This window comes from Gigantopelta aegis, chromosome 10 (genome assembly GCF_016097555.1).
Source record: "Gigantopelta aegis isolate Gae_Host chromosome 10, Gae_host_genome, whole genome shotgun sequence".
Lineage (NCBI taxonomy): Eukaryota > Metazoa > Mollusca > Gastropoda > Neomphalida > Peltospiridae > Gigantopelta > Gigantopelta aegis.
Genome location: NC_054708.1, coordinates 83,409,262 through 83,434,261, shown reverse-complemented (window position 1 = coordinate 83,434,261; position 25,000 = coordinate 83,409,262). Strand labels below are relative to the sequence as shown.

At 37.9% G+C, this 25,000-nt stretch overlaps 1 protein-coding gene across 1 annotated transcript in view; it reads left to right on the top strand.

Moving 5' to 3' along the window:
- Positions 1–25,000, top strand: part of LOC121383861 — a 70,959-nt gene that overhangs the window by 33,938 nt on the left and 12,021 nt on the right. Inside the window, exons 15-24 of the mRNA XM_041513959.1 lie at positions 649–872; positions 4,664–4,907; positions 12,209–12,253; positions 13,930–14,091; positions 14,824–14,985; positions 19,820–20,012; positions 20,766–20,959; positions 21,961–22,134; positions 23,118–23,348; positions 23,859–24,032. Of these exons, the coding sequence (XP_041369893.1) occupies positions 649–872; positions 4,664–4,907; positions 12,209–12,253; positions 13,930–14,091; positions 14,824–14,985; positions 19,820–20,012; positions 20,766–20,959; positions 21,961–22,134; positions 23,118–23,348; positions 23,859–24,032 (1,803 nt within the window). The remainder of the gene's footprint in view (positions 1–648; positions 873–4,663; positions 4,908–12,208; positions 12,254–13,929; positions 14,092–14,823; positions 14,986–19,819; positions 20,013–20,765; positions 20,960–21,960; positions 22,135–23,117; positions 23,349–23,858; positions 24,033–25,000) is intronic.

The window sequence follows — 25,000 nt, the reverse complement described above, 5'->3', positions numbered from 1 at the left end:
TACTGGGGTAAATATTATATTACCCCCCCCCCCCCCCCCCAGTGTCCTACGTGAGCCTTATGCACTCTTAAATTTTCATATTACATTCAGCATCTTATGTACGGGTACATAATGTTATATTAAGCCAGTGACTTACATGCAAGGTGATAACTTTATAATATCCATTGTCATGCATGCATACAAAATGGTAACTTTATAAGACCCAAATGATACGAGCAGATAATTTTGTATTAATGTCATTTATCGAGTGCTTAAGCAGTCGCCTGTCGCTTAAAAGCTAACTGTTTTTAAAATGAGCACAGTAAATTTATAACGTTTTTCAATAGTTTGGTTTTTATCAAAGCATATAATATGAATAATTAATATATGCACCGTTGGTAAAGCCAAAAACAAGATTTTTGTTTTGAAGACGAACTGCATTTAATTGTGTATAATTATCTAAGAAATAAGTATTTTGATAAACCTTAATGATGAAACATTCGCAAAAGTTATAAGTAGTCATTTATTTATTAAGCATAATCTTGATAATGCGAATAAATAGTCATGTTGCCTTGTAGTTTAGACATGTTGTGTACCAGAGGCCGTATACTGAATGAAGTTTCCTGTCTGCCAAATACTTATTTGCTTTTTTCTTTCACTTTGTTTTAGAAAAATATGTAGCTGACAGGCTGAGGTTAAAATCTGAACTGTATTACTATTCTGGTAACTGTAGTGATGCAAGTACTTTGGAGGAAATCAAGCAGAAGTTTGTATCGGTTTTAAATGACACTGGGTTGTGGACTGATGGCTGTCCGTGCACTGTGGAAGACGTTATCGTGGTTTGTGGAGGCGCCCGAAAGAGGAGGAGAAGGAGTATAAATAAATTCACAGATGTAATAATTTAATGACAGAAAACTGGTATTTCATATTGGTTATGTAATATGTTTATGGGCAGATGTGTCAGTCATTACTGGATGTGCTTTGTCCACTGAGGCCTGTTCAGGGGTAGGGTGCGTGATTTAGCTCAGTCGGTAGAGCGCTCGCCCGAGGTGCTTGTGTCGTAGGATCTAATCACCTCAGTGGACCCATACGCTGATTGGGGGTTTCCCTGTCTCAACCATTTCCCAGTTCTCCTCCATTTCATCTCGTTTTATCCAGTGCACCACAACTGGTATATTAAAGGCTGTGGCATGTGCTGTACTGTCTGTGGGAAAGTTCATATAAAAGATACCTTGCTACTAATGGAAATATGTAGCGGATTTCCTCCATAAGACTGTCATATGAATGTCAGATTTCTCTCTCTCTCTCTCTCTCTCTCTCTCTCTCTCTCTCTCTCTCTCTCTCTCTCTCTCTCTCTCTCTCTCAGGAAGGTGAGCGATCACAGTCGCGTGTTAGATTATTCTTGTCCCAAATGTTAGAGAAATGTGACGTAATACAAGATTATGGTACCAGACACATTATTTGTTAGCGCTCGGTCTCTTAAACACGCCACTGTTTATATAGTATAGTCCTTCCTACAGGGAACGCCTTTTTTGTCATACTGTGGAATTTACTACACGTTATTTATTTCTGAGATGATTGTTTTCTAAATTGCACACAAAAATAGTATGTTTTGTTGTTTCCAAAACAGTTTTACTTTTCTTCTTACGTGAAACTAAATTGAGATTATTTACGAGAAACATTATAATATGAATCATAGTGTTATTGGTCAATGAAAAAACTACGATTTAATGTCTCTTTCTTTCCTGGCGGGGACGGGGGACGTATCTCCGTAGTAAAGCGCTAGTCTGATGGACGGTCGGTCCAGGATCGATCCCCGTCGGTGGGCCCATTGGAGTCTTTTTCGTTCCAGTCAGTGCACCACGATAGATATATCAAAAGCCGTGATATGTGCTGTCCTGTCTGTAACATGGTACATGTAAAAAAATCACTTGTTATCAGTGGCGTAGCGAGGGGGGCACGGAATCCATGCCTACCCCAAATCACACCTTCTATTTCACTTTTACCCCTCCTCTCCAATATGGGTACAGTTCGGTTGCCATGCTCGTTGTTCTCGTCAAAAAGATAGTGTTCACGATATTTCCCTAAAACGTTTTCAAAAGTCTACACTAGTTAAAAACGTGGTATAGTTTCACATGGTCTAAAAATAACCACTATTGCGCAATTGCTTACACGGGATCAGAGACAGGTGTAGCTTTTCAACTGAGAGAAACCTGCAACGAGACGAATGCGTAATTAATCCACTGTCAGTTCATGTACTATATATAGAATACCAAACGAGCTTGCCTGTCATACTATTTTTATGAAACAAGTGAACAGTTTTGGTATCTGACGAGCGAAATAATAAAAACAATTTATCCGGCAGTCTGCGCATGCCAATATTACACTAGTTAGATATTGAGTAATTGTTATGAGATGAGTAATATCTTACACTGGTGTGTAATAAATTATTATATTCAATGTCATGATGGAGGTTTAGAAGGTTCTTACATATAATTATACTAACGTTCTATTCAAAAATAATACTCAACTTTAGTAGCATTATGATAATATATTATTCTATATAAACAGATATAGCATACATCAGGACTTTTATAGATAAAACAAATGTCTTAATAAACTACCATATTAACACAGAAAATTCGATAACGGATATTTTATTATTGTTGACTTGTAATCGCACACGCTTGCGGCCATCTGTAATGACGTCATATAAGGGTTCGTCTATAGACGGGTTTTTCTTATTGTCGCCCAACAGTTACGACGTTGTCGATAAATGGCGTAATCGTACGGCCGCCATTAAGGGAGTGAAATTCACGCAACAATAACATGTGACGGCATTGCATTTGGGTGCCATTTCAGTATTTATGACTTTTTTGGATAGTTTTATAACAGCAAAACCAGTCTCTTGGATAATTCAACCTCATTTAAAGATTGTATATTCATATCAATGTCGGTGGAAATTCGTGAATGATTAAAAACATAAATAATAAAACACCTATACACGCATAGCGAATAAATTAAACAAACAAGTGTCAATAAGTTTGATGGATTTTAAGTGAAACTTTACTGAATGCATCCTAAAATATACAAAAATATTTCAGTTATGTAGGTTTTGTAGAAAACGTGGTGTACAATTTTGAAAAAGGAAGACTGACTTTAGATCTAGATGTCAACGTTTAGCCGTTACTATTATTAGCTCTGGGTTATTCCAGATGTGATCACATGGGGTTGAAGTGGGGCGCATTTTTCTCTTGTTGTTTTGTTTTTTTGTTGTTGTTTTTATCTCTTTTTTTTTTTTTTTTTTTCTTTTTTTTTTTTTTTTTTTTATATATACATATATATAAATATATATATATATATATATATATATATATATATATATATATATATATATATATATATATATATATATACGACGAGTTATTATGGTGTTAAATGTGTGCAAATAAAATGATAAATAAATAATTTACTGACGTAACACGCATGCAGGCCACACCAAAAATCGCACCCTCACCCACTTCGTCAAATTTTATTTTTTAATTTTTATTTTTCATTTTATATATATATATTTTTTAATTATTTATTAATTTGTTATTATTTTATTATTATAAATATTTTTAAATGATTATTTTTTGTTTTTAAGAAAAAAAAATGTAAATTGAATTAATCATCCACAATATTCAACACTAAATTACCCTCAAAACGCGCCTCTTAATTATTAGTCATAAAATGTTCTATATACAAACCCCATTGACACTTATTGGTGATGTCCAAGACAGGTACAAACAAAACAGGAGCATAGGCTGTGGGTGGGGTTGGGGGTGGGAGGTCATCTGATACTCTGAGGCCAAAATACTGTTTTAAAGTTCAATATATTAGGCTATACAGGTGTTCAGGAAAATTATATTTGCTTGCATAAGTTTAAATTATTCGTTATGCTTTTGTATTCACGTGTATAGATATGCTTTATTATTTACGTTTTTAATTATTAACACACTTCCACCAACTTTGATATGAATCTACAATCTTTAAATGAGGTTGAATTATCCGACATACTGGTTTTGCTTTTAGAAAATGTACTGAAAAGGTAATAAATACTAAAAATGCAACCATATGCAATGCCTTCACATGTTATTATTGTGCGAGTTTCACTCCCTTAATGGCGGACCGATCACGGGATTCTAAATATGGCCGCGCACAGTACTTTGACGTCACTGGCCAATGAACACATCTTTAGTGTCTCTCAAAGTTTCGATATTTATGTGGTGTTATTTTATACAAAAATAATATCTCCATTCATACAAAGCAAGTTCTCCATTTCATCTCGTTTAGGCCAGTGCACCACGACTGTATATCAAAGGCTGTGGTATGTGCTATCCTGACAGTGGGGTGGTGCATATAAAAGAGCCCTTGCAACTAATGGGAAAATATAGCGGGTTTCTTCTTGAAGACTATATGTCAAAATTACCAAATGTTTGACATCCAATAGCCGATGATTAATACATAAGTGTGCTCTAGTGCTTTCGTTAAACAAAATGAAACTGTTAACTTTAATTTCAGGGATTTTCCTGCATCGTGTGTACTAAGACAAACATGTTTGATATACTGTTGATTAGGACTAGTTTTCAATGGACTCTTAAATAACGGACAGTTGTTTATTACTGGTTTTTCGTCTCCTCAGAGAACGACGGCACCTGCGGCTGTAATAACGTGGTACTGGGTTGTGCCTATTCTAAATGGCTCCGTCACTTCTGCAGACGAGTTCCTTATTGGACGTGCTGAGCGAATGCACAACCTGGTTCAAAATAATCAATTGGACATTGGTGTGGCTGGCTTTGAGATCAAACCTGGTTCCTTTGGATATGATGAATCTGAAATTGTTTGTCCTCCTGGATATTTGGGAAACTACAGAAAAGGAACATGTGGTAAGTAGATTTCTTAGTACAGAGTGTGTTATTAACAATATGACAAATGTTCATTCTGTAAATATATTCTACAAACTCTTATCCGTTTATTTTGATTCTGTCCATTAATACAAACATATTAGGCATCTTCATTTTACAGTTACAAATGCAATATTTCAAATACATTATAATCATAGGGCAGATGATATATTAAATTTCATTATATTACGTGCAAAGCAGTATATATATACTCTTCAAAAAAAGAAACGCAAAAGGGTACAAATGGGTTATAACTCCGATTTTATGTTTCCTACCGGTTCATGCTTTGTGAATATAAGGTCATTGCATGTCCCAAACACATTCCCACGGTTACATTCGATAAAACGCAGCTACTGTACAATAAAGTTCCAAAATGTGAATATTCGCAAAAACGCAGCCACGTGCAAACCATGTCACCACTGCACGTGCGTTGTCTGCACGTGCAACATGAACACCGACAGTATAAAAGTGCAGGGTGTTCGCTTGCCTGGCCTCTGTATCTGGCCGACAGTTGACAATCCAGGACATGCCACGTCTCAGTGAACCGCAGAGAAACAATGCCATCGGCCGACTAGACGCAGGCGAATCCAGAACGGCCGTTGCCAGGGCATTCCATGTGTCCCCAAGCACCATCTCCAGACTGTGGGACCGTTACCAGCAACATGGATCAACACGTGACCTCCCTACATCCGGGTACGCCACCGTCGGGAACGATTGACTACTGCCACCTCCACAGCCGCAGCAATACCAGGTTTGCGCAGGATATCCGACCAGACCGTACGGAACCGCCTACGTGAGGTAGGAATTCGTGCCAGACGTCCAGTTCGAGGTGTCATCTTAACACCACAACACCGTCGACTCCGACTGCAGTGGTGCCAGATTCATCGACAATGGCCTCAACTGCGATGGAGACAGGTGTGGTTCAGTGACGAGTCCCGATTTCTGCTCCGACGTCATGATGGAAGATGTCGCGTGTATAGGCGTCGTGGTGAACGTTATACGGCAAACTGCGTGCAGGAAGTGGACAGATTCGGTGGGGGTAGTGTCATGGTGTGGGCAGCCATCTCACACACTGGCAGAACTGACCTGGTCCACGTGCAGGGCAACCTGAATGCACAGGGCTACATTGACCAGATCCTCCGGCCACACATCGTTCCAGTTATGGCCAACGCCAACGCAGTGTTCCAACATGACAACGCCAGGCCTCACACAGCACGTCTCACAACGGCTTTCCTACAGAACAACAACATTAATGTCCTTCCTTGGCCATCGATATCACCGGATTTGAACCCAATTGAGCATCTATGGGACGAGTTGGACCGACGCCTCCGACAGCGACAACCACAGCCCCAGACCCTGCCCGAGCTGGCAGCAGCCTTGCAGGCCGAGTGGGCCACCATCCCCCGGGACGTCATCCGTACTCTGGTTGCTTCAATGGGCAGGCGGTGCCAGGCAGTTGTCAACACACGCGGAGGCCACACCCGGTATTGACTCCAGATGACCTTGACCTTGGTGGTGTGTCCTATCACTTACTCACAATGGACTAGAGTGAATTGTGAACAATCCTGCAACATTTGGTAATTATCGGACTCACCATTCAATAATTAAATCAATTCTCCAAATGTTACGACAATGTGGTTTTGCGTTTCTTCTTTTGAAGAGTATATATACTGTATGACGTATATAGGGGTAGTACTAGATGTATAATCGTTTAAATAATAATAATAATTAGTTATAATACTGAAACGTTCTTGCATATCGCAATTGTGACTGGACCAAATTTGATCAACGGTGGTCGGTCTACAAACATTTCATTAAATAGTTGTTTTGGGTTAAAAATACGAGACTGTGTTTGTGTTTTTTAAGATATCAAATAAGAATACATTTGTATTAATACAGAGAATATGCTTTTATTATTTACAAATATCTTTCTGTTACCCCCTTTCCTTTCCTTTCGTGTAATTCTTATGCAAGTATACTAAAAGGCAAAAGTTATTTTGACATGGACTGTTTGGGGTAATAAATTTGTGAATGGATTTATGGATGTAAATCAGAGAAAATGTGCACGAAACAGCTCGAAGAAATGCAACCAAGCAGTTGTATTGTGCAAGAAACATTGAATATTCGGGAGAAATCTTGTCCATTGTTCACCATAAAAGGCCAAACATTCCGTCGCAAATCATTGCCACTCTGTGCAGCTTTCAGAAGTCCAGAAGTAAAAAAAACACCATTAGTGAATTGTTTGATGCAATGTCGTCATGCCACGCCTCAGTGAAAATGACAGATGGCGAGTTATTTGGATGCGTGAATCTATGTCAAGTTCACGTCCACACAAACACCATATGGCACTTATGGCAACAATATCAACAAAACAACCAGATCAGGGACCGTCCCCGTAGCGGCCGACCACCCGTGATAACCCCTTACCAAGACACATGGATCCTAACCACGCATCTGCGAAACAGACATTTCCAGGAACTTTTTCCAGCGTTTAGTGGCATCAGTGAGACGACGGTGCCAGGCCTGTATCAATGCTCAAGGTGGACACACTCGCTACTGACTGTGTGAATTTCGCTCTGGACCCCCTCTAGTGGTGTGGGCTCATTTGCATATGGCAGGTGCGCCCTTTTTATGGACTATTGCTCGTTTCTATACCTTTTCTCTTTCCGTATTATAACGTTTCATACACGGCAGTAAAAACTTATCATCAATTATCTTTGTCTTTTGTGTGTCACAATAACGTTTGCCTTTTAGTATATATATTTATATACTATTTATTTTATTTTATTGTATCTATATTTCATTTATATATTCTGGAATCCCACTGTATCTTATAACTCCCTCTGTATTACTGTATATCCCACTATACATCTCACAATATATTTACTAAAATTAAGCTTAACATCTAACGACGTAATCGTATCCTGAGTGAGTGTTTTTATAGTAACACATACTGTTCTCAAATTGTTGTACAGAATATTATCTTATCGACATATCTTTATTCGTTAAATGTATTAGTATAGTGTTTGAGCACTTATTTGGTAAGGTAATAAATTAGGAGTCCCCAATCCTAACATTACAAATGCATTTTGGGCAATAAAAAAATATAAAAATAAAAACAACTCCTGGGTACGCTGGGTGTAGTTTAGACAGATATCATAGAGAACACAAATAGGCACCTTTGAATACTTGTAGCTTTAATGTATTTTCAACTACTAGTATGCAATATGTACATTAAATGTTCCAACACGTTTGTGTTTCCTTAATATATGTAAGAAAAATTAATTCATTGTTTGTTTTGGATATAACTCTGATTAAACCTAAGAAATTATAATGCCATATGGATGCAATGACAAACTAGTCCAGTCAATCTGTGGAACACGCCGACAAAATTGTAACCGAATTTCCTTTCGTATTTTTATACAAAGCAACCAATTCTATATAACACTACAAGTCTACCAAAATCGGAACATGGGAAATATTGTAATTTTTGGCTTGTATGTTTTCCAAATTGTATTTAAATTTGGCCAAAACAAATTGTATGTACGTGAGCATTACATGTTAAAAACAGGTTTATATTTAAGTTAAATAGTTTTGAACACTTGTATGTTATACAAATAACACATAGATTTAAATGCTCATTGTCATAATTTATTCAAAATATGTGTTCATGGTCAGATATAGCAATTAAAATACCAGGTTTTAAATGCAAAACGATATTTCAGTGGATGTGTTTTGTACCAAAATATAAATATTAGACTATTTCTGAAAACCTTTTTTGTGTTGTGTACAACTCACACTAAAGCAAATTATAATAATTCATTATACTAACATGACTCACTATTATAATATATACTCTGGGTTTGGGTTTTGTTTCATCTATTACTTAGGTACTTCTGACACTATACTAGTATAGTATTTATTTCAGTAAATCAGAATCGCAAAACTGGTATCACTGCACAAGGCAGAGTCCAGATGATTCTTTGACAATGTCATGGTAGTATGTTCCCATAAATCACTATCAGATGCTTCATCTGTAGGACATTTATTCCTCAGGCCTTTGTTTTGTAAAACTATACAAATATAATCAAACCCACCCTTATACTGGGTAAAATCCAAACATAAAAGTGTTATCATGTCAAGTCAAATATCTGGATCATTTTATGATATGTATTTGTTTTCCTTATACTACCCGGTACTTTAGAACATTTCGTTTTGGAAGATATACCAGCCACAGTGCATGCAGTATGTTGGTGGAAATATAGACAGTAATATCGGGACAATCGATGGCTTCAGCATCTTTCGTGGTATGTGTATTATCATGACAATAACAGCATGGAAGACTTAGCTGTTGGTAAACATGAACACCAAACTTCATAGGGAGCCGGCATGTCATGCAGTGTAACTAAAAACTGAACCATCATATGATTTAGAGCAAGTGGTAAGTCACAGTATTTACCCTGAGGTATCCTTGAATTTGCTCAGTCGATGATTGACATAAAGTCAAGGAACAAAGCATGTATCTACTCACCCATGTGTTTTGTCATCAATCAAGCAAATCAGTATGTGACCCTAGTCCTCACGTTTTATCAGCCTTTCTGATGGAAATGCAATGGGATACAAGATGATGAACACAGAAATAATAGTATTCTGAACATTGATGATTGTCCACCAACTTAATTGATATAGTTTTCATGTAAAGCACAGGTAATATGATGCTGGTCGAAATCGTGAATGTATGAGACACATTATATGGTATATTATGACTATATTTTCTTTGATAGCACATACAGCAGTCATCAAACCATAAACATGGCTCACGTCAGTGCGCGAAGAGACAAATGAGAAATATGTAGGATTTGTCCCTGGAATTACAGTGTCCGTTGCAAATCCCACAAATAAGCAATGGGTTGTTAAAATGTTGGCTGAGACAAGACACTACATGTAAAGGGACAGCTGTCAAATCTGCAGTGGAAAGTGTAACAGTTATTGTAGGAAAAAACACATACTTGATTCTGCTTGTGTGTTACTACTCCAACATAAGCAGTAGTGGTATAGTAAGGGTTGATGAACAAAACGTAATACAATAGATGCAGCAAAATGAATGGAACACGAACTAAACAAAGGAAGGACTTGGTGACAAACTGTAGGAATAGTTTATTCTGCTATGTAATGTTAGGGTGTGACAGAATGTTGTGGATAGATGGCAATGGAAAGGTTTTGTTCCTGAAAGAATTCCTAACATATTCAAAGTCTTTGAGTGTGTCAATTCTATAAAATAATATATTAATGAGGCAGGACATAATAATTCAGTTAATTTGTGTGGTGGAATTTTTGGACGGTATTAGAATTAGTAACTTCACTCAAAAGTGAAAAAAGTGCAAATCGTAAAACCCCACGAATATCTGCAGCTGAAGGTGTATTGAGAGAATATTTGAAAATGAAGAGAAGATCCTATTCCATTGAACAGGAATGGCTGATAGACAAGGGAAGCTACTGGATTGTTCAAACCAAGAAGAGGCCAGCTCCACACTGTTTACTATAAACGGATGTAACGTAGGTTGTCAAACGACACGATATATGTTTACACAACATGGAATGGAGTGTTTTGTGATTAGTGTTTATTTCATGGATTTTAGTTGTGTAAAGTCCAATCAAGTGGACCTCAAAATGAATTATCATCAGCTGAAAATATGTAGTAAACAGAGTAGATCTTTTTTTAAATGCTTTTCTCATAGTAGTAAATTTCGCAACAACATATATATTCGACAAATACATTATTTTGTGTATTCTGCCAGCTTAAAAGGCAGATCTGTGATTTTTTAGGTGCTGAACATTCTAAAAAGGATCCATTGTAGCCCCGATATACGTTGGGTTTGAGAAAGGTTAATGCAGCCTGATAATTGAAAACATCTTGGTGCTAACGTGAGATACTAAAACTACGTTTTTAAACGCAAAATAGGAGTGAGTCTGCTATATGCTTGTATAAACGGGGCCAGCACTGGTCATATACCATATAATCATTAGACACATGATTTCTCCCATCGATACCATGCAAAACAGACCCATTCCATGACGTTAGCCCATGTGGAATAAATCTTTCTCCCATCCCTAGCCATGCAGGACAGGCGTATTCCATGACATCAGCCCATGCTGAATAAATCGGTCTTGCATGACCATGTGACTTCTATTGTTTGAGCTGATATTAACATTGGGTGACATCATGTAAACGGCAAAATAACGCAAGAAATACTGTTTATATTTCGTAAAAACAAGGAAACCTGCTGTCATAATGAAATTATACTATCATTTTCAGTTTATACTTTCAGTATAAATAATTTTTGGGTACGATCTTTCCAATGGTTATGATTATTTTATTGTAAGATAAAAAAAAAAAAAATGTAGGTTTTTCACGTTTTCCCAAAATGCTTGTTTTTCATCTACTGGATGGGGAAAAAAGAATCCTCCATTATGTATCCATGTCGGACAGGGCTATTCCACCCTCGGGTACATAATATGAAATTTCCACTACCTCGGGTGTACTTTTTCTATCCCACATTACCACATATGATGGAGTCTATTAGTATGCCACTATGGTCTATAACTAGGGTAATGGCAAATTTATTCGTGTGAATAAGCTGTATCTATGTACTTTCAAAATGTGGTAGAGGACAAAAGGACCCCTCGTTACTGGGGGTGGGGGGGACTGGACCCTCATGCCACTTACCTTAGATCGTCCCCTGAACAGATACGAGGACAATTACCATATGTAGGTACACCATATAGTCCTATCAAATTCTGTTCGGCTCATCCGGTCTATTCTGAATAAATATCAATGCCCATCATGCTAGAATATGACCGAGGGTGTGGTCGTGTAAATAGCTATGTCACTCTCCTTGTATCTATACCTATTATTTTACACAATTTCACACTTTGTTAATAATAATATGCTTAAATTTTATTCCGATGAACACAAAAATAAGCTATGGTTCGGCATTAAGGAATAATGAATTACATTTATTGGCAGTTAAAATGGATGGCATATTTTCCACACATGGGTGTTATAAAAAGGTGAACAAATAAACTTCCCATTGTTAGATTTTGGTAGACTTTTGATAGGTTGTTTTTAAGATAGTCCCGTGTATTAAAAAAAAACACGTTTCTGTTGCATTTTGTCTGGGTTCGACAACATTTTGCTTAGATTGACTGGACCAAACTGAAAGGCATTGGCAACCTTTCTGGTCCTCGGACCTTAAATGTTAATGCATTGAGTATGTTTCCAGGATCGTCAAGACGCCGCCGTAGTCATGGTCACAAGAAAGGACGAGGTAACACCTTTGCTGTTAATTTGAAAGAATTGTTGCCTCTCCTTTAACAACCACTGGGCGTTCACAACATTAGAATTATATTTTTCTCAAGAGCATTATACTGGACACTGGGTCTAACGTTAGCACCATACCTCAGTACCGCATAGAATTTATAGTCCTAGACATCGCTACATGCCGTTTGTCAAATCCAAAAACAAACTCCACAGAAACAAAGAATGAAAAGGTGTTTTTTTTAATTTGGAGTGTGCGAACAAGCGAACTGATTCAGTCAATCTAGGTAATACACTTAGAAATAAATCGGTTTCCCGAAATGTTCCACCAAATTTCAAATTTCAAGAACCATCAACGCTTTCTTATTCTTACACAATGATCAAAAACTTGCAATTATAAGGTTGTTCTGCTGAACCTTGACTTGAACAGTCACAATAGTACATTCCACCCAATGTGACTGTAAAGTTCATGATTGTGATACCAACCAGCTAGACATATTATAACAGATGGTCTTCCAAACTGACACGTATTCTAGTATGGTCCCAAATATCAATTGGGACTATAACTTTCAAATCATTATGGATGTTGTCGAAGAATATAATTAGCCAGACGTGAGAGTGAACGTGTTGAATCTTTCAGAATGGATCAAGTCAATATGCTGTATTGTCACTGGGCGAATGCATAAACTGTGAAAGAAAAACATTCTGCCAGGAACCCTTTTCTATCACAGCCATCTATCCTATAAGAACAGTTTGTGTTAGTGCCCACTGATAAAGCCTCTAATAACATAACCATCATATGTAGGAACCATTACATCAGTTGTCTCATAAATCAACTTGGATTTGACAAAAAATATAATTGTGCTACAGTAAGTTGTATGTAAGGAAGAATCTCAAAACTATTAATCTGTTCTTCGCACATTTGGTTTAAATTTAAAATCCATTTCTCTTCTGTATTGGATTCCAAACCTTCATAAGAATCATATCATGAACAATATATTGCGGGTTCCAGCAAATGCACCACCAAATCCTTGTGTTAAAAACTAACCATTATCCTGACCACTGTTATGGATGGATTGCCAAAGGGTCTTCGAGACAAGTGATGTTGATCATATGTGGATTCTGAAGAACTCCAAAGATTTACTTGACATTATCCAATCGTAGTCCAGATCAAAGTCCACTAGTGTTAAAACATTCGATTTTTCAACACAGTACACACCTGTACCCAGCGACAAAGTTAAGGAAAAACTTCATACCCTAATCAATGGGTATTTGTTCCTAATACAGGTGAACTATCTTGGTATCATCCGAGTCCCGGGGATACAGACTATTTCTAACTTATACGCAGCTTAACGTCCACACTAATGTATGCAAAGTGAACAGAGGTGGACTATTTAAGAAATTTTCACAATTTCTTTTGTCATTCACCAAATGCACGAGGTTGAATCTAGTGAATATATTTCATAATAATTTCGCCAAAAAAAGTTAATTTGAAAAATGTTTTTAATGAATAGGTTTTTTTCACAGAATTGTATTAAAATCACATGAATCTGGCTGCACATTTTGAAACTCACAATGATTCAGGCTTCACTTTTAAAAAAACTGTACTTGTTTGTAACATGTTGCTGTTTGTAGCAGATTCAGCGTAATTCTAGTTATTAAGAGAAGCTGTTTACTTTTGATCAGCCCCATGTCCCACTGGTATGATGTACAGCAAGACAGCCGATGACTGTGTCATGTGTCCTCTTGGAACCTACCAAGATGAGGAGGGTCAGTTCAAGTGTAAGCTGTGTCCTCATGGCTCGCGGACAACCATTGAAGGGTCAAAGGCGAAGGATGAATGTGTGGGTAAGTTCAGTATGCATTCATATATATTAGTTTAACGATAAAAGAAAGAAACGAATGTTTTTATGACAACACCTCAGCACATTTTCAGTTTCAGCTATATGGTGCTTAGCATACATAATAGTTATGTTCGTGCTTATATCCATATATCCAGTTGATAATTGCACATGCGTTCATGCTATGATTGTTTTGTTGAAATAATTGTATTTGTGCCTGTCTTGAATGTATTTTATTTTAAATGTGATAATTTTGATTACATGGTTGGACAAATCTTATTGAAAAATCATATCTTTGCAATAAATGTAGTGTCATAAGATATTTTGATAAAACTGTGTCTATAGGTGGGCTGCAACTTCCCTGGGCCCCGTTCCACGAAGCGATCTTAGCCATAAGACCCACTTACGGTGATCTTAGTACTACGATCGCTCCGTGGAATGGGGTCCAGAGAAATACGTTCTTCCTAATACACCTGCGAGAGGACTGTTACTTTAGTTTGACAAATTTATACCTGCACAATTCATAAATTCTTAGATGTGTTATACATAAACAGCGGTGATAGCATGTTCTCAAGGATCACTGTTAAAACATGGACGAATAAACGAATGCCTGAATGGATAGATGGACGGATGGAAGGAGAAAAGGAGAGACGGATGGATCAATGAATGAATGACGTTTTAACCCACCTATGTTAGGACTGTGTTTATACAAAACTATGACATGACAGATTTGTTTCAGCGCTATGTCGAGCGGGCTATTTCTCTAGCAGTGGCGTCGTGCCTTGCGCTGCGTGTCCAGTTGGAAAATATCAACCAGACGCTGGGTCGACCACTTGTGTATCCTGTGAACATGGCACCACGACGAATACCACTACCAGCACCAATGCTATGGCCTGCCAATGTAAGAATTCAGTTGTCTTATCTTTACGTCAACACAACCATCAAACACATGGCAAGTGAGTCAGTGCAGAAGGTCCCAATGAATGATAAATGGATGGATGAATGAATGAATGAATGAATTAATTAATTAATGAGCACCCTATCGCAAAAATATACATTGACTGTCGGATATTAAACAAATGTAAAGGTATTTACATTAAAAATAAAAATTATATAATTATGAAAAAACAGGGTAAAGATCTGTGGAGAAAATACACTACAATACAAATATCAAGGTAAATATATACTCTTCAAAAGAAGAAACGCAAAACCACATTGTCGTAACATTTGGAGAATTGATTTAATTATTGAATGGTGAGTCCGATAATTACCAAATGTTGCAGGATTGTTCACAATTCACTCTAGTCCATTGTGAGTAAGTGATAGGACACACCACCAAGGTCAAGGTCATCTGGAGTCAATACCGGGTGTGGCCTCCGCGTGTGTTGACAACTGCCTGGCACCGCCTGCCCATTGAAGCAACCAGAGTACGGATGACGTTCCGGGGGATGGTGGCCCACTCGGCCTGCAAGGCTGCTGCCAGCTCGGGCAGGGTCTGGGGCTGTGGTTGTCGCTGTCGGAGGCGTCGGTCCAACTCGTCCCATAGATGCTCAATTGGGTTCAAATCCGGTGATATCGATGGCCAAGGAAGGACATTAATGTTGTTGTTCTGTAGGAAAGCCGTTGTGAGACATGCTGTGTGAGGCCTGGCGTTGTCATGTTGGAACACTGCGTTGGCGTTGGCCATAACTGGAACGATGTGTGGCCGGAGGATCTGGTCAATGTAGCCCTGTGCATTCAGGTTCCCCTGCACGTGGACCAGGTCAGTTCTGCCAGTGTGTGAGATGGCTGCCCACACCATGACACTACCCCCGCCGAATCTGTCCACTTCCTGCACGCAGTTTGCCGCATAACGTTCACCACGACGCCTATACACGCGACATCTTCCATCATGACGTCGGAGCAGAAATCGGGACTCGTCACTGAACCACACCTGTCTCCATCGCAGTTGAGGCCATTGTCGATGAATCTGGCACCACTGCAGTCGGAGTCGACGGTGTTGTGGTGTTAAAATGACACCTCGAACTGGACGTCTGGCACGAATTCCTACCTCACGTAGGCGGTTCCGTACGGTCTGGTCGGATATCCTGCGCAAACCTGGTATTGCTGCAGCTGTGGAGGTGGCAGTAGTCAATCGTTCCCGAAGGTGGCGTACCCGGATGTAGCGGTCCTGCCCGGGGGTAGTGACCCGTGGTCGACCGGATCTAGGGAGGTCACGTGTTGATCCATGTTGCTGGTAACGGTCCCACAGTCTGGAGATGGTGCTTGGGGACACATGGAATGCCCTGGCAACGGCCGTTCTGGATTCGCCTGCGTCTAGTCGGCCGATGGCATTGTTTCTCTGCGGTTCACTGAGACGTGGCATGTCCTGGATTGTCAACTGTCGGCCAGATACAGAGGCCAGGCAAGCGAACACCCTGCACTTTTATACTGTCGGTGTTCATGTTGCACGTGCAGACAACGCACGTGCAGTGGTGACATGGTTTGCACGTGACTGCGTTTTTGCGAATATTCACATTTTGGAACTTTATTGTACAGTAGCTGCGTTTTATCGAATGTAACCGTGGGAATGTGTTTGGGACATGCAATGACCTTATATTCACAAAGCATGAACCGGTAGGAAACATAAAATCGGAGTTATAACCCATTTGTACCCTTTTGCGTTTCTTTTTTTGAAGAGTATATGTTTTAATTTTGTATAGAAATCAAAATGTGTTTAAAACTTTAAAATTAATTCTGGGTAGAATTTTATAAAGATTCAACCACAAGTCAGAAGGTTTGAACTGATACTTTGTGTTTTTAAATATTAGCTGGGTTAAAAACATAAAGACCAAAACCCTGTGCATCTACTTTTTTCAAAATAAAAACAAAATGACTATACATTACAATCCCCATGACAAATTTCAGGGAAAACACCACTCCTTAATTAAGAGGGCATTTCCTTCAACGAAAGGTGAATGGAGATATAAATATAGTTCACGGATCTGGACAATCTGTATTGACTGAAAATAAATCGAGAGAAAGGGATATGGAGCACGGCATATGTAAAATGATGCGTCTCCCCATTAACACACAAAACTATATTTACAATGCATATTAAAACTGGCACGGTTCTTCCGCACGTGCGTTTGTCCGTCTGTCATGTAGTGTTTCCGGAGCATCACTCCAAATCGTTCATAATAACTTCGCACAACTTTGTACATATATTACTCTTGTGGTCTGGTAGTGCTATAAGGGACTTATCGATTTCAATATTTATTTCTGCTACAATGGAAACTAATAACCAGAATTATCAGTCTCCGTCGGTGGCCCCAGTTAGCTATTCCTCGTTCCGCCCAGTGCACCATGGCTGGTATATCAAAGGCTGTGGTATGTGTTATCCTATCTATGGAACAGTGCATATAAAAGATACCTTTCTACTGGTGGGGAAAATGTAGCGGGTTGTCAGAATTACCAAATGCTTGACATTCAATAGTCGATGATTAATAAATAAATAAATAAATAAATAAATAATAAACGACACGTTAAACAAACCAAACAAACTTTACTCACATATTTAACTGGAACATTTAACATTGATCAAACTCAATACGCATCTGATGATCAGCATGTAGCAACAACTCTGATTTCAGCGGTGTGTAAGTGAACCTACTACCAACACACGTTCGTATTGTTCTATCTGCATGCCTGTCAAAATGCTTCAACTGGGTCTTTCCGTGTGTTTTATTCAGACCACGTGTAGTATAGGGAATTATTACCCATATTGGCAGAGAGAAGAGGGGGGAGAATGATCTTTCCCTTGGCAAAGAAACATTTCTTCCCCTAGATGCGTTTTGACGTCATATTCAGTGCTTCACTATAGGCTTTAATGTAACAACTGTTGGCTGATCATTTTAGTGCGTGCAGCGGTTAATTAAATGTAAAAATGTTTCCATGGTAGCAGTCTTGTCAACAACTAACTTACGTCATCAGCGATAGGTATGTCACAGATATGATGCAAAGCTGTGGAATGTCTCTTGTTTTCAACTTGAATCTTGTTTTTAATAACAGTATCGTTTGAAAGTCGTCCATAAAATGGCAATACCGCTTATCTTGCACTCGTGAATTGATGATGTGTTTCCTACTCCAAAGGCTCGAGAAGGACAACATCAATACACTCGTGCAAAATAAATGGTATTGCCATTTTATGTATTCTCTAAAGGTGTTGTCAAGGACATAGATGCGTAGAGGTTTGTGTCGATTAAAATGACTGATTGTTTTGCCAGTTGAATGGCGATGCATACGAGTCACAATTCTGGCGACGATGCTGGCCTTCATATCGTTGGTTTTTTGTGTGTTGTTTTTGTTGTTGTTTTTTGTTGTTGTTTTTTGTTGTTTTTTGGGGGGTTTTTTTGGGGGGGAGGTGTTGTTGGGGGTTTTTTCACGCCAAAAGCTATATATCATTTTGGCACAGACGTTGTTTCATTGGTGTTATGTTAAAAAGTCAACGAACATTCTGGGAGTATTGGTAAAGCAATACATATCCCCTACCGGGCTCCACAAATGTTTTCCTAAGTTCAAGAGCCATAACCCTGTCATGAAATGAATATATTCAATTCCTGACAAATTTATTGCCCTTAAATAAATTCCCATGAATGTGAAACATGATCTGGCCACACCCCTGTCAAACATGTTCAAATCGTTGTGAAACTCAAACCTGCGCTCTTACTCTACATTATAAAGTTTATGTACAAAATTCAGCGCCATATCGTCAGACATTGCGAAAACAAAAGTCCGGAAAACTATGTGAGGGATAGACAGGCAAACGCACGGACGCACGGACGCATGAACGAATGGACAAACAGAAAGATAAATACGACTGGGGAGTAATAATGTCTTCCAAAATATGTATGGTAGATATGTAGATGATATTTTCAGGTGAACATTTTGATCCACTTTTCTGACATCTGACGTCTGCTGCTATACCCTGTTTTGATCTTATTCATATACTTTCATTATGTTGTGAAACCAATGTACATGTACATATTTCGCATCGACAAGATGAAAACAACGGACTTTACGAGCAACAGTAGCCTGTGCTTATTACGGGTACCATTGATGTAGCAAGATAGCACACCTTTCGGGAGCATCTGGTATCATAACTTGTTTCATAGTGGTTTAAACGTCCATGTCATCATACCATCGCAGCTGTCTAGAAATATATCCGTGGAGTTCTGTCTTATACAGGTTTAAATTAAATTTTGTTGAACCAGTTTTGGGAGTGGCAGTGCGGTCCTGCAAATAATAGATCAGGAAGGATGGATCATCCAGGGTAGTGGCATTCCTCCTATAGATATATACACTTAGCAAGGATCCGTGGTAGTATTCATGTGTGTAAATATGATTTTTTAATTATGTGGCATGTTTGTCCTTCAGTTGTAAAATAATGATATGTTAAAACACTAAATTTTTATAATTAACGAAATCCAATAACCATATAATAATCAAGGAAAATACTTTTATTTTATTTTAATAGGAATTTATCCTCTATCACCATGTCTCATTACACTCTTAAAACAAGAGAAATAAATCCAGTTTGTATCACTATCAGGATCATCATCGATGTCATTTATATACATATATCAATATATTTGACATATATATGTATTGTACATTTTTAACAAACATTACATTGAATTTCAACATTAATATTATCATTGTTATTTTCTAATTGTTATACTAATTTTGCTTTCTAGCGTTTGATGTGATCGTGGAAGGACCAGTAACTGTCTGGTCAAAAGAGGGACTGGACACAGACACAGATGACTTGACCATTTCAATGTGGCTGGCAATACGATCTGCTGAAGGAAGCATAGCTATCAAACAACCTGATGGAACAGTTCCGTTGAAATGGACTTTCGGACAAACATTTTCACTCAGTCTGTTAGGGTAATTAATCCGTCCAAAACATTCAACACACAATCATAAACAACGTTAATTTAGTGCATATTATCTTGTACAATATCAGTGAAATCACAACCCTCAAATTTTCCTGTGATAGAATAAGATTAATTACTGATAAAAATAATAATATTATACTCATAAAAGTACACTTTTATCAATTAATATACGGGCCAGTAGACTGTTTGGTCATGCTTTATTTATGTAGTATTCCGGTAACACGCGAATACCTGATACCATTACTGTTTTGACATTGATTCATGAGTGCAAGTTATCACAGCTATATTTATTCCAATGAACTTTGTTCTGTGCTCGTTTTAATTTAGAAAACTGGTCTTGGAGTGGCAGTCCTCTATATGGCGGTGCAAGAAGGGTTTATTTCCCAGTAAAGAACCGCCTCGGGAGTGTCTGTCCTCTTATAGACGAGACACTAGATAGAGATTCACGGAAGTCATCACTATTTTGCCAAGTATTCATGCATTGTACTGATATACAGTTTTATCATTCAGATTTGATCACAGATTATTTCTGTTAAGAAATTTCAGTAAAATCTGACCCGTGGTGCATGCAAAACTCCTGCATGTGGTGGATTTTTCATGTGCATGTATTTATGAATTCCTTCACGACCTTGAAAAATCTCTTTAAGTCTGCTTTGTGCAGAGATACGACATTTGGTTATGGTAACGGTTGTGTCGTTCAGATTCATGCAAACATTTATGCATCGATATTTTGTTCTTGCAGAAATACCTTAACTGGTTTGAGCATGTTGCCATCAGGTTGGATGCATCTATCCATCGTGGTGTATAACCATGGCAACAAGACGGTGATCATTTACAAGAATGGAGTTGCAGAAACATCAAAGACTATAAGATCAGTTCCGATACCCTTTTTCAGATCTGGATCCAAACTTCAAGTGGATATACGCACACAAAGCGGTATACAGATAAACCTTCCCAGAAGTCGTTTAGTTCTACTTCAGTATTTTATGTTTGTCTGTGCACTTTACGTGTGATTTGGTTGATACAAACAAGTATCCTCAATGATTGGACGTCTGTATGCGCGTGTGTGTGTTGTGTGTGTTGTGTGTGTGTGTGTGTGTGTGTGTTGTGTGAGGGTGTACGTTTGGATGTGTGCGTGTGTGTGCGTTTGGATGGACAGATGTCTTTACCTATAAAGTCACAATAAAAATATGAAAAACCAAACTGACCATAAAATGTAATATAATAATTATAATATGTCAGTTATTTCGAGGTTTTCAAGGTGCTATATCATAATTAAAGATGCTATGGTTCGTAATTTTATATTTATTTGTAATCTACACATTAATCGATTCCATGCATAAGTCAGGAATATTAGATTATAATGTGCGTATACGTCGTGTCCATTATGATTAAAGTCTTGTCATATCACATCGTAACTGATCTTATGAAATTAGCAACGCCACAGAATCTAGCAAGGTGACTGGATAGGGCTGTAGAGGACAGATGAGATGCTTGAACACACCAACATCGTCACAAAGATCTACCTTGTATGACGTTACAGAGTGTTCGCTTTTGCCGAATGCACTCAATTCCGTCGGTCACCCACTAAACATTTTCCAATATTTTGTCGGGTAGTAAAATTAAGTATTCAGTTGTAATTTATATGGATATATTTTAAAGAAAACAAATTAATAAATAATTTAAGATTTTAGTATTTTATAAATAATGTTCCTAGAATAAAAACCTATTGGGGAGGGGGGGACGTACATGATCGTTTGAACCACCCCACTCTAAAAAAAGAAACAAACAAATAAACAAACAAACAAACAAAAAACCCCAAGAAAAACACAGAAAACAAAACAAAAAAGAACCAAAACCTTTTAAAGTCGTATCTACGTGTTTACTAGATCCTTTGTACTGTTGTGTAAACTAGTGTCACTTTATATTGTTCACAGATATCACACTCGGATCTGTGTTTGTTATTCCATCTGCGTTGTCTGCACATGACGTTCAGAAGTTGGCCCGGTCTTGCGAAAGCAAACCACATCATTTCGCCATATCAAGCAACGACCTGATCGCAGAGTCTTCGGTACAAACAGTCCGTGTCACCATACCGACCACCTGTGATGGTAAGCTGAACAAATTACAACAGAAACATGAAGACATCTTTTGTCATTACTGCACACTGTTTTATATAACGAGTTTCTCATTTATGCCTTAAGATCAATTTTATCAAAACCATTAGTGTATGTTTTTATATGTACAACATGAGTGGTCGTTAAAACGATCTCAGTGGTGTAGTGGTTAGGCCATGAGACTCTTGGCTGGTAGGTACTGAGTTCGCCTTCTGGTACCAGCTTCCACCGAAGATCGTTTTAACGATTGATAAGGGGAGGTTTAAGTTGACTACACCGACTTTTCACTCACTTATTATTATCTAATCCAGATAGTTGAGGTGTGTTCACTGGACATCGTAACTGAACTTTAATTGGATAGAGGCACAACATTGAAGTGGCCATTGGGTACCATTTATCACATATGTACATCGAGGTTCGAACGAGTGAAAGGCTGGGTACGTTTTAAAGCAACGAGTTGTAAGATAAATAGTTGGAAAGATTAACTTATACTATAAGGTTGGATACGTTCTAAAGCAATGAGTTGCAAGGTAAATGGTATCAAACGGATACAAGTTAAACGTATTTTCCACCTAAACGTTATTTAATTCCAGGCTTAACATCATAAGTCACAGAGTAGTAAATTTCGGTGGTGATTCTTTCACTGGACAGCGTTCCTTTGGAGTCCATTGGGCAGTTAAACCGATGTTTTTAAATTAATATCTTACATACATAGAATATTGCTATATGATATCACAAATCTCACACAGGGTTAGGCTTAGAGTTAGAGTTACATTAAAACATGTAGGATAACATCATTACTACTGATATATATGTTACAAAATAGATCAATGTAAAATGTTCTCGTTTTTCTTGGACACAAATTGAGAGTAAAAGCACATTAGATACAAAATGTGTATCATATTTATGAACACAGTGTCCACGAGCGTTGATTTGTTGATACAATGTGCAAGTACAATGTTTGACTTTGTTTCCAGCTATAGATGAATGCCTGCTGAAGACACCTTGTAACGGACACACCTGTATAAACACGTTAGGTAGTTACAGGTGCGAATGTCAGGATGGATATTCGGGATCAGACTGCTCGATTCATCCAAATTTCTGTGCAACAAATAAATGTCACAACGGCCAGTGTAACAATGGACAAAACAACTACTCGTGCAGCTGTCACGGTGGATTTAAGGGACCTTTGTGTGATGACCCCATAGGTACATAATTATCTAATAATTATCAAATATTACCGTTTCATATTATCACCACAACTGTAAAATTATATTCCATGTTTATAATCAAAATGGCTTGCAACGGTTGCATCATTTGTCCTTTGACAGCACCGTCTAATGCCGTATTGTTCAAACACAGATGACTTCTGCCCATGGTACGTGATTTACACTTACAAGATTTTAAGTTATATTTTCCACAATATATTTTTATTAGCTATTTGTTTAATGTAGTTGTAACTGTGATGCTGGATCACATATCGATTAATAATGATAACAAATCAAACCCAAACTCCTTATTCCCATTCATTAAAAAACCCATTTCAGTTAAGTGAAGTAATTCAATTTATTTTTTCTCTGAATTCAACAGAGCAGACAAAGAAATAGCATGTTAGTTCTCTCACGTCAAAGCATGTTTGTGTATAATTTTGTGTTTGGTTGAATGCATGCCTGTTGGTGTGTGAACCGTCGTTATAATGTTTAACATTTACTGTGTAGTAAATGGTGGATGGTCTGATTGGTCTTACTGGGGCCTGTGTTCTGAGACTTGTGGAGACGGAATTCAGATACGACGAAGACGATGTGACAAGCCAACGCCAACTCGACCTGAAGGAAAGAACTGTGTTGGTACTGCCATGCAGACACGTTACTGTAACGTATTTACATGTCCAGGTTTGTACTACCTTCGACTGGGACATTTAGTGACAAATCAACCAAAGGAAACGTTAGTCTCGGAATTATTTCACAGTTTTACTAGTTACCAAGAGGATAATCCTGAGCACATCACATCACATCTGTGAACACAATCTGGTCTTGTATCGAAAATTGTGTCTGTGATGGCCTGTTATTGTCAACAAACGTAAAGCGCCAAAATTCGTACATTTATATCATGGAATCCTTACAGAATTATCATACCATGCAAATATTCTCTTCTGTCCAATCCTGTAGTGTAATGTCATAGTAGAAATCATGTTAGAACCATATACATGAAGTAGAATCATGTAGCATCTAGTGATGGAAAAATTGTTGTTTAACGACACTACTAGAGCACACTGATTTATGAATCATCGGCTATTGGATGTCAAACATTTGGTCTTTTTTAAACACAATCCTAGAGAGAAAGTCGCTACATTTTTCCATTAGTAGCAAGGGATCTTTTATATGCACTATCCCACAGACAGGATAACAAACACAATACCACGGCCTTTGATATACCAGTCGTGGTGGAGTTGCTGGAACAAGAAATAGCCCAATTGTTCCACCGACGGGATCGATCCTAGAGTGACCACGCATCAAGCAAGCGCTTTACCACTGGACTGCCCCCACCTCCTCCAGTGATAAATGCTATGTTAAACAATAAGTTAGAATTCCATCGTAAAATCACTAACGGAATCCTATAGTAGAATCATATACTAGAATTCCCGGTCAATTTAAATCAATAACAGCACTGAAATCCACGAATATCAGTGAAGCACATGTCGAATCAAATGGGCCTATCGCTTGACTGATCCCTGAGGTTTGCGAACGACCTAATAACTAACCATGTGGGTGAATAATATTCGATAATATAGTTTCTATGATAATTTTTGAAAGATTATATAAATTAAATCTTGAATTAAAATAATTTAGTGACCTGATTT